At 38.5% G+C, this 12,017-nt stretch overlaps 1 protein-coding gene across 2 annotated transcripts; it reads right to left on the reverse strand.

Annotated features, from left to right (window-relative positions):
• Nucleotides 1–1,408: 1,408 nt before the first annotated feature.
• Nucleotides 1,409–11,451, reverse strand: tdp1 (tyrosyl-DNA phosphodiesterase 1). Of its 2 annotated transcripts, XM_039793885.1 has the most exons (17): nt 11,333–11,451; nt 10,387–10,744; nt 10,079–10,344; nt 9,633–9,676; nt 9,170–9,225; nt 8,513–8,609; nt 8,315–8,349; nt 7,145–7,237; nt 6,782–6,952; nt 6,613–6,691; nt 5,863–6,039; nt 5,215–5,263; nt 4,921–4,987; nt 4,181–4,288; nt 3,412–3,514; nt 3,201–3,303; nt 1,409–1,657 (listed from the first exon to the last, which is right to left on the reverse strand). In XM_039793885.1, exons 2-17 carry the CDS (start codon nt 10,740–10,742, stop codon nt 1,584–1,586), a joined length of 1,878 nt encoding a protein of 625 aa, XP_039649819.1. In that variant the 5' UTR covers nt 10,743–10,744; nt 11,333–11,451; the 3' UTR covers nt 1,409–1,583. The 2 variants fall into 2 exon arrangements, with proteins under 2 accessions (XP_039649819.1, XP_039649814.1); XM_039793880.1 differs by having other exon boundaries at nt 10,079–10,744.
• Between the last annotated feature and the right edge of the window lie 566 nt (nt 11,452–12,017).

Genomic DNA, 12,017 nt, shown 5'->3' on the forward strand with positions numbered 1-12,017 from the left:
TATATATATAAACGTGTGTGTGTGTGTGTGTGTGTTGTTGTTGTGTTATGGTTGTCTAAGCTACTGGATGCCTAAAATACCTCAGGATGAATAAAGTATCTATCTATCTATCTATCTATCTATCTATCTATCTATCGGTTACTTTTTTGTCTGTTTGCTTTTGTCTCAGGGCGGTTATAATATGCAGCTTCAGATCCAACTTTCCAACAGTTTCTTACCTTTTTCACAATCAATGAAACAATTCCTTTTTCTTTTTTATGTTACATGTATTAGTGTGAACATTTAGATGACTCTTAAAACAAACACACACACACACACTCACACACAGTTCAGTGTCACACTAAATCTCAAAAAGATTGAAAAAAACAGTCATCCTGCTTAAGTAAACATTACTTAATCATACTCAAAAACTCTCCCAAATGTCTTGTTGCAAAACATGGAACCAGAGGTGGACACAGTATTGCTCCTGACCTTTGAGTAATTGGAACCACCAGGTCACAGTTTGTTCATGTAGTGACATTTAACATTCTCACCAATTTCAGCCCTCAGAACAAAAAGCACAGGGGCAGTACCTACTTGTGACTCTTGTGGAGCTGACACCAGGGTCTGACTCCATTACAGCGAATACCACTGATGGTGTATGAACAGAAGGAACCTACAGTATGTATGTGTGACCCTTCCTTAGATCAGTGACAAGTCTTGTGCTCATTACACAGAGCCCTGCTGGTTTGCATTTTAGCTGCTGAATCAGCTGGGAGACCATACAGTAGGAATACAATTATCAACCTGGTAGGTTAGAAAACCTGCAGTGCTCTGGGTCCTACAACCACTGCTGTATGTAAGGAAAAGTTTGGTAGCAAACTATTAACAGACTATACCCGGTGTCTCTGCAAGACCGGTTTGTTTTATAAAGTTGTGTTCTGTATTTATTAAAATCTGTTTTTATCCATGATGAAAACATGATATTTAGGAACGACTACTGCTGAATCAGCATATTTAGAACATGCTGTACAGCAATTATGATTTGGAAGAAGTGGTCTATTCTTGCAGGATCTCAGATTTACTCAGTAAGATGCTGAATCTGCTGCATTAAGCCAAAATATGGTCCCACCTGACCTCTGGACACATTTAAGGATAAATGTGTTTGCTCACTGCTACTGCTGATAATTTGTTGACCTACTGCAGTGTGTGTCTAAAGAATCAAAAAATGAAATTAATTGAAATGATTTATAACAACCTCTTTCGCTTCCTGTCTACATTATGGTGCTTTGTGAAACTAAACATTAATCTCAGTGAGATCATACATTTAAATAATGGAATTAAGTCAAAAATGTAACCCAAACTAATGAGATATTTCCTTTCACATTTAAATCCTGTTGCAACATTTAAAGAAACTTTACATCACAGCTAGACAATGATAACATTATTTTATTTATTGTTAGAAAACATGTGAGTCTACAGTGTGGTATAAAAATAAAAAATAAATGTTACTGACAACTAACACCTAGATATACTACTGACAATAGTAATAGAGAGGTCTGTACAGTGTGAGTGTGTGTGTGTGTGTGTGTGTGTGTGTTTTGTTAGGAGGGAACCCAGATGTTGCCGTGTGTGTCAGGAGCCTGGCTGTACGGAATGTTCCAGATCCAAGGCTGATCTGAAAACACAGAAATAAAAAAGATCGGTAAAATTAAATGCAAATACATGGTTTGATAAATAGAAAGGACATTACATTGGACAAAATGGCACCATTAATGCCTGCTGCAGTGTCTCCATCCACTGTCTAAGTGAAAGAAAATGCCCCACTCAAGGATGAATACCTTAGCAGTATCTCATAGATCCTATCAATTTTCAATTATGCTCACTTAGCTGTATTGATCTGCCAGAAAGAAATTGGATAAGATGGCTCTGGCTTCAGAAATAATCTATATGATGAGAATGTTTATTTCTGGAATAATTACAGAATAAGTACTATTATATTTTAACAAAATATGGCTTAGTGACACTCAAACCCTGTCTTTACTGGAGCCGGGAAATACAATGACTTACAATTTCACAAATGAGCATAGCAGACAACTAGTGACCATGAGATTTTCAGTATGGCTGCTTTTCAGCTTCTCCGGAAACTACACTTTGGAAACCAGTAGTGAAGTACTGCAGGAAAACTATGAATCCATTCAACCTCTTTGGTAGAATTATTACGATGTGCGTACTGCTACTACTATTGACACTAAACAGAACATATGATAAAGTGCCAAATTGGCAGAGTTGTCCTTCAATATTTCAATTCCAAAACCACACTTTCTGATGATGATGATGATGATGATGATGATGGGAATGTATTTTCTTATTATCTGCCATTTTTTAGCAAACTGCATTTTGAACCCAGCAGAGAGAGAGTGTCTGATAAGATTTTGGGTGATATTGATGATCTAGTTAGAATGACATTTTTTGCGAGTACTCTTTTTTCTTTTTTTTTTTCTTTTTTTACATTTTATGAATATTGCTTTAAATTAGGGAATCAAAAAACATATAACCCACAAACTAATGATACAAGTAAAACCTATCTTTAGGTCTGTCTGAATAAGACAATAAGCCACAACTCCTTGGACATTGTTTCAGTTTGACACAACAAAGGAGAGTATATTTTACACAAAAGCCACAAACTAGAACACAAAACACAGCTTAGTTGACAGGTTAGCTTTTAGGACAAATATGAACCTGTGTTTTTTGGAATAAGTTAATGTGTCTTTTAAACCTCTTTACAGCTGTGGTTTTAGTATAAACTCTTTCACCTAAATGCCACTAGATGTCACTGTAACTGCAGTTTAAATATACAGCGCTGAGTTTAAGCAGGAAGCATGTGGTTTTACTGAGGTTTACAGAGTTCAGTATAATGCTGAAATCAGACAAAAACCTAAAAAAAACTGCTAAAATGTTTGTACTACCATTTGTCAAGATAAATTAGTGCAAACAGCACAGACCACGTGCAATTTAACCAGGGTTACACCTGAGAGGACCCAATCTCAACTGCTGTTAAGCAAAAGTCAAATGCCAAGGGAGAGAGACTCACTGAATAATCCGACACACACACACACACACACACACACACACACACACACACACACACACACACACACACACACACACACACACACACACACACACACACACACACACACACACACACACACACGTACCTTTAGAAGAGTAGCATGTGGGGGGGAGGTCAAATGGCACAGGGAAACCAGAGGAGGAGGAGGCAGGAAACGGATTGTTGTGCAGAGGGAATGTCTTCATGTTCTGGAAGGAGACAACCATCACACCACACCACCCCACATATTACTATTCACCAGCTCGGTTATGCCCCACGTGTTCTACTGCTGCCGTTTGTCCATGTGTTGTTCTTACAAAAGCGGCGGGCACGTAGAGGACTCCCAGCTCGTATGAACGAACCATCACCTGAGTGTTGTTCTTCTCCAGTGCACCCCATGCTGCTTTGGACAGGTTGGCACTACACACACACACACACACACACACACACACACACACACACACACACACACACACACACACACACACACACACACACACACACACACACACACACACACACACACACACACACACACACACACACACACACACTTTAATGTTAATGTACTATAAATTAGAAATGATCATCTAAATGTATTTTCAGGGGGATGGGGTCTGATCCAAGTGTTGAGATTGAACACAGTGATGCTGCCCAAAATAATTGGCGTGGACAGTGTTGGCAGCTGACAGATTGATGAGAAACATATGCATGTTTCATTATTTATTATGTTTTACATCTAACACACAGTATATTGCTAGTTAGATAAGAGGAGGATATTCAATTACAAAAGTCTGATCTGTGAATAAAAAAACAAGAATTTAGAGGATTTATGTTTAGGAGTGAGAATTAAGTGAAATTTCATCATAATTATTTTGAGACGAAACACGACAAAATGGATTTCTGGTTTTGGATAAACATTAATGGTACCATTTATTAATGAGTTACCACATCAGTTCCAGCAGTAAGTAACATGTAAGATATAAGAAACAAAATCAAATATACAAATTGAGACACATAAATAATTTCACTTAGTGAAAAATCCACAACAACAAAAAGCTAGCGCACACACACACACACACACACCTTGTGACGAGGAACCAGGCGAGCTGAGTGAAATCTGGTGATGTCCTCATGTATGTCTTGATGTGGGGCATGGCATGACTTCTTCCTGTCACATTTGCCTTCCAACGGCTACACACACACACACACACACACACACACACACACACACACACACACACACACACACACACACACACACACACACACACACACACACACACACACACACACACACACACACACACACACACACAGTTGAATTAAACTTTAAGGAATGTATAACATTGAATATAGCTGAATAAACTAAACTAACTCCTCTTCATCATACATCCATCATAGCTTTTACCATATCCACGTGGATTTTACCAACATCATTGTTTTAACTAGTTGAATACCTTTCATTTTACTTACTACATGATTTTATAAATAATATATATTTTTTAATTTGTTGTGCAAACAAATAAAAATGTATTATTATTATTATTATTATTATTATTATTATTATTATGTAGGTCATTACCAAGCTAAAAGCATCCTGTCCATCCCCCTGTCCCATCATTTCTGACCAAATTTCAAATGTAACTGATGTAGGACCTTGTGCAGTGTGACCAGCCAACATGCAGTATGAGTATTACAAATGAAAAAAAACGGAAGATATGATGACTAGCTAACAGGGTTCACAGAGGTGATGTAACATACAGGTACCAGTGAACCCTTCATAGAACCCACATTACATGAAGACTGCATTCTGGTGAACTTACTGGAAGAAGGAGTGGAGCCAGAGTTGTTTCTGAGCTGTCTGGATGCTGTAGGGAAGAGAGCCTCCCGCTGGAGGACAGAAGAGATGTACGTCACAACCAAATACATGGCAATCACTCGGTCATCAAATCCCTCATCAGTCAAGCAATCAGTCAAACACTGCTGTTTGAGGCGGATGATTCAATAAACAAACAACTAAGCAAAAGTGATCATGCATTTAGTAAAGGCTGTGACCTCTCTGTGACACATGACATAATAACAAATTCAATTTTCAAAAAAACAACAACATTACTGACCTGGATAGCCTTCTAAACTAGTCCTCACATCTTCCACTGATGGATACACCTGTAAAATCGACTTGTTTTAGAAATTCAAAACTTTATAATCTTAAAGTGAAGCTATGTAATTTTAGCTAAACTGTGGCCAAACATTGGCATTTACAGGATAATGGTTAATGCCAAGTTCAGCACAAATAGAGAAAACTCTATAAACCGTTTTATTGCTTATGAATTTAACCTTTTCTCACAGAGTACATTACATACAAGGGATCAGTCAGTAGTGGCAAAAGGGCAGGGAGGGGTTCACTTTTCTCTCTGAAACCCTTTACAAATTGGTTTTAGGCAATCAAATGTCCTGCAACCTCAAAATGACTGTTCCATCATTTACCGAAACCTAATTTCTATTATATTGTTTTGTCCGATCTTTTTTCAAAGCCTTTTTATTACCACGAGTTTACAGACACGTCTCTGCTGATTGGGTATCACCTGTGACACAACCAATAAACGAGAGACACGCCCACCAAACACGAGAAAACATATCTCAAAGCAGTTGCACACCGTTCTGAAGAGACGTGATGTCGTTCAACAGGGAAACCGTAGCAAAACGGTGCACACCGTTTAGAGATTGAATGTGCCCCACATCAAGTTTGTGTTGGAGGAACATACCAAGTGCATGGGGGGGTCTGAGCGAAGAGAGGCTTTCCCCAGCGTGGTCATTGTGCGCTGAAATTCCCCTTTTAACCATTTGGTCTTATCCAGTCCCATAGAGCCGATGCTGGAGAACTGGCCAATCACAGGCCACTTTTCCTCCCCGGCAACTGGGTCTGTGTGGTCGTACAACAGCTAATAAAAGAAGAAGAGAAGAAAGAGATGAGGTTAGAGAATACAACAAAATGATTACTTTTCATCATTTTTTTAAAATGTTGTCATTGCCTTGTGAAAATACCATTTATTTACCATTACATTAGCAACATTAAGATATTTGCCCAATTCACCTGGTTATTGGGCTGCTGCTGAACTGAAACATGTTCATAATGGACTATGTACATGCAAGCAAATAGTGTTTTTTGGGAAATGCCTTTAAGTGATATGAGCAGTGTTGCTAAACAAATACCTGTGGTTGCACTTTTTAGACCACCTATTACAAATAGTTTGAACTGTGCACTACTGATGACCATTTTCCACATTTTTAATTTCCAAAAAAACCATAATACATCTTTGAAAAGTTTGAGGATGGCATGACTGTGTGAGGGATCACCAGATTAAAACAGTAAGTCTAAAAGTTGATTTTCACATTGCATCAAAATAAACCGACTTAGAAAGGTAAGAAAATGCATATTTTTTAAAAATGTCTTTATAATTACACACATACCACCTCTTCTTGTTGTGAATTAAATACAACGGAGAAATGTGTACCTTCCTCAGCCTCAGGTGGCCCCAGCGCTCCATGTCTGAGCCAACATATCTGCCTGGGGTTGAGCCGACCAAATAAACCCTGATAATAGAAGATGTGAGTAGAAGACAGGAGTTACTCGCTATGCAGATTTTATATTTACTTACAACTGAATGATATGTTGCAGTTTACCTGGTCTCTGACAGGTCATGCTCTTTGATTCGTTGGATCCACTCCTCGAGTTCTGGTGCGCGGTATGCTGCCAGGTATTCCAGCAGGTCTCTCTTGAAAAAGGTTGGTGACTCGCCTGCGCTCTCACTGCTGCCCTTTGGTAACCGTGGAAACATGGGGCTCATCCACATTCTGGTTTGGAAATAATATATTCAGGGGGAATTCCCAACCTTACATCCGGATACAGTGCAACAAAGAAACTTTCTCAAGTTGGACTATCTCTTCTTTCAAGTGGCTGTCCAAATGTTGTTTATGGATCAAAACATTTCCATGGATAAATAAAGGTTAAAAAAAAAAAAAAAAAACTATAACAGACAGACTCACCCTTGTGTTTTCTGGTACCAGTCAGCTCTGATGAGGTTGGAGGTCAGAATAATGACTCTGAAGCCTTCCTCATACCACAGCAACATCATCTTCCTGCACAAAGACACACAATGTTCTGCTTTACATGACAACAACAACAAAGAGTACACTCCAAGACCTTTCCTATCTGGAATGTAGGTCACCTCGTGCCAAATGTAAATATATGCATATTATTATTATTGTATCGTCTAAAATTTGCAATACCACTGACTCTATCTGCATGACAACACACATTAATGTTCAATCATTTTATAATGTACAGAGAGTTTAGAAATACTTTTCACAAGTTATACGTTTATAAAAGGTTGATACCAGTGCAATAATAACAGACCTATTTCAAAACACACATTTGGACTTTTCATAGCAGTAAAAGCTCAGGTATATTTAATAACATGATAGATAGCTTATTGGGACACATAAAGGGAACAGAACCGTCACTCATTTTTTTAAATACACCTGTGCTGTTCCTGCTTTGACAAGTCAAAATGTCTGCTGTGAAAAAGGTGCTGGGCTCTACAAATCTACAAATCATTGTGATGTCTAGTGGTCATAATATCTAGAAAGATAATTGGACTTCTTTAGCCCCGATAACGCAGGTAATTACTTTGTTTTTGTCCAACTAGCTTAAATTTGAAACCCAAGAGATATAAGTCGATATGTAAAGGCCCTACACATTTATGGTCCACCAACACAGACACAGACTGTCCTTAGTCTTTTCAGGTTATTAGTCATAAATCAAAATATTATAGAAAAACACTTTGACCTGATGATGATGGCGTGAGATGAAAAGTTAAGAGATCATTAAAGTGATTACAATTCCTCCTGAGGGGGACATGAATATATGCACCAATGTTCATGTAAATGTTCAAGTAAACTCATTAAATGGTTGTTGAGACATTTCACTTAAAACCACAAATTTCAACTTGATGTTATTGTTGAAGGAAAAGTCAGGGGATCACCAAAGTCAAAAAGATTAATTTTCTGGGGACACTGAATGTCTGTACAAAATTTCATGGACACAAGTTCTGGACCTTGCAATCCATAAAGCTGCAACAACATCCATAACTGATCTGAGACGTGTGTAACAAAAAACAAACAGGTATGATACTAGGCAGGAAAAGAAATACTTACGTGTGGTGAGTTCCAAAAGCAATATCCAGCTTGGCCTGTCAGGGAAAGTCGCACACATTAGTCCCATTTAAATGGAAATCAAGAGTTTCATTAACAGGCATGTTCCAGTATTACTGTCCTGCTCCACAGATAAGTGTTTCTAATATCAGCCAAACTGCACTTCAGAGAAAGGGTGTTAGGGTGGTGGTGAACATGTACCTGGCAGAAGCGAATATGTGCAAAAGGCTGAGCCTGCTGAACCAGCCGGGCCTTGGCCTCCCGCTTATCTCCATGGACGATCAGAACTGGACGATCCCTGTAAACACAAGCCAAAAAACAAATGTTAAGACTGGACAAGCTTCCTCAGACTGTCACCAACATCATTACTTTCCTCCACTTGCATGTACTTGTATTTGCCATTATTGGAGGGATTAATCTGTTACAGCAATTATTCACTTAAATGCCATTTTCCCCTATAATTAAATGTTTAGTGTATCACCTTCATTTAGTGCATACTAAAAGAAAAAAAGAATGTCATTATTACAAACTAATTCATGGTTAGCTGCAGAATTGCACACAACAAACTTGTCACAAGAGAGCTGGTTAGAGATTTTTCTGATTTTCTCCAGTTTATTTATGAGAAAATATCTCACATACAGTAATAATAATAATAATAATAATAATAATAATAATAATAATAATAATTATTATTATTATTATTACAGTAATACATCTGCAATCATATTACACAAGCCATAATACAATAGAGGGTTCTGCCATCATATAACATTGACATGAGCAGATTCCTACTAATCAGAAAAAAATGGGGATTTGTTAATGATAATGTGATCATAGCAAAGAAGAAGTAGAACTTACCTAAACTCTGATGGGAACTGCTTAACCATCCAGGCAATATCAAAGCAGTAGTTAAACTATGAAGAAAGAGAGTATACCTGTGACAACGTTAACATGCTGGTGTTTAGCAGTAGTACAGCTAAGGCGAATATGAATGTCATTAGTTTTGTATTTTTGGGATCACCAAAGTGATGATGTTAAAGGAACATTAATGGCACCAAATGTCATAGCAAATTATCCAATGATGTCAACCTCATCATGGTGACTACATGAAAAGTCATGGGATCACCAAAGTCAGTAGGAGTTATCCTCTGGAGACCAGGGGTGGCTGTACAACACATCACAGCAATCCATCCAATAGTTGTTGAGTTATTTTAGTGTGGACCAAAGTGGTAGATGATCAAGTGTCAGTGACACTGACAGACGGACATTGCCATGCTACTAACACGGCTAAAAAACCAAACACAGGACATAACTTACTGACCTGAGCAGACTCTTTCAGGGTCCCAAATAATGGAGAGAGAATGTCTAGATGAAAGAAAAATGAAAGATTACTTGATAGAATTCAATGTTTAAAAGAACTGGTCGCTGTACTCATATGATCTACGTATGAGATCACTCTGCTGCCCTCTCATAACAATTTCATAACAAAAAAGTGACCAAAGTATTAACAAACTGACTTGAAGCAACCAAACAAGCAAAGTCCCATTTTAACTCATTCAACAAAAAGTAAGGTTAAGATACTCAGCTTCCATTAGCTCTGAGAGCATTTGCAACTTTTCCTCCAGCCAGTTACTGCTGGCCATTGAACAACTCTACTGGAGCTATGAAGTGGATTTTAACTTGCAACCTTCTTATCAAAAGCATTACTTTATTGTTATTATAATGAAACTGTCTGAATAAAATGTAATTACATTAAACTCTTCGCACCTCTGATGTGCAGAGCTCCACTGTTGTACTTCCTGTCCAGGCCTGTGACTTTGTTGAGGTAAAACCTGTAGGGGTCATTTAGACAAGGAATACTGGACTCAAAGAAGTCCTCTGGCTCATCGATGTAGTAGAGCCGGCCGTGGGGACTCGGAGGACGCTCCTTCTCCACCTTTGGTTTCTTTGTTTTAGGGCTCGGAGGCGCCCTCTTTGGTAAGTTACTGAGGCTCTTCCCCTTCACATCTCCATCATCATCATCATCATCATCATCATCATCATCATCATCATCATCATCATCATCATCATCATCACTATCTGAGAGAGCCCAGCCTGAGCCGTCTGACACCTCTTTCTTCCGCTTTCCAGCCAATGACGGACTACTTTCATACTTCACTGGATGTAACTGGTTCGTCGCTGCTAACTGTCTTGCCTCAGAGCCAATAACGAGTGAGGATACAGGAGTGTTTGCTGGTTCCGGTTTCACCTCCACAGTAGCTGTTACTGGTTCCAGTTTGGGGCTGGGAGCAGAGGCAGACAGATGGGAGCTGTGACTGGACACAGCGGGTCGCTGGGGCTTAGATGTTGTAGTCCCAGAAAGAGGAAGATCCTCATCATCGTCATCACTGCTGGAGATGGTCCACTTGCCATGTTGACTGTCCTGAGTCATGCCTGACCAAAAATACAGTAAAGTAAAGTCATGCTGGATGTTACCAGCCTGAACTGATGGACTGTGTGTGTACTACAGCATTTAAAAGGCCCAGCACCACTTGATATAGCTAGAATGTGCCCTGCTTTGACACTCCCACCAGCTTGCTACAAGAGTTATACCAAACATACTGATAGCCATGTGATCTACATTAACTGTTAATAATCGGAACCTAGTAGAGATTAGTGGATGGTTTGCATCTAAAAAAACTAACTGACAGGATGTCAGCATTTGGGTGCATCTAGGCTATTTCGCATGGTCTATTTTTACGTCGCATAGTGCAAAGTCAATAACAGGGGAACTTTGGGTTTATAAAATGTGTGAACATGGACAATAACATCAAAACATGCTTAGACGAAATGGTTTAAAAAAAGATGTGCAAAATATGAATTATAGCTACGCAAATAGGCGGCACTAAAAAGATGTATATTAAAGAGGATCACAGTAAACAATAAGAGACAATGGAAGTCCTGCAATTTACACATGAGAAGATGATATCATAATGAGCGTAAATAATGTAATATAATAGCCAAGCGTCATGTTTGCTTTACCAAGTCAGAGTCTCGTATCAATCCACCGCTAAACTAACTCAAATAGTAGGTCTACGTTAACCACAGTGCAGGAGGTGCACAAGGAACACGTGTCCGGGTCGAAACTCCTTTTCCTTACTTTCCTGTCGTTCCGCCACCGCGGGATATAAACCATTGACTGTATAAATATATACATAAAACTAAAAAATAAATAAAACCAAGCAGGGACAGGTAAATCGGTAATAGGTTTAACAAATAAGGGCTGGTACACAATAAATAAAATAAAATATAGAGTCGCATCACAGCACAAAATCAGTTGATCTGGTAGTTTTGGTCTTTGTTGATGTTTGTTTTGTCTAAATTGCTGTTGAGTTGCAAGGTTGGATCAGTGGGTAGAGCAGGCGCACATATACATGGAGGTTTATGCCTCGACGCAGAAGTCTAGGGTTCGAATCCGACCTGTGACGATTTCCTGCATGGCTTCCCCCTTTCTCAACCTGCTGTCCTATCAAAAAATTAAAGGCAGAAAAGCCCCAAAAAAATAATCTTAAAAAAAATAAATACATTTGCTGTTTAGAGGATGCTGTTTTCTGTTTATCAGAAATAATGACTTCGTTTTTTGGACAAATTTAAATGAACTTCTGAATTCAGAAACCTTCACTGAATACAAAAGGTATATGCTATATTTAATTATTTCAATCCAATG

This window comes from Perca fluviatilis, chromosome 3, assembly GCF_010015445.1.
Source record: "Perca fluviatilis chromosome 3, GENO_Pfluv_1.0, whole genome shotgun sequence".
Lineage (NCBI taxonomy): Eukaryota > Metazoa > Chordata > Actinopteri > Perciformes > Percidae > Perca > Perca fluviatilis.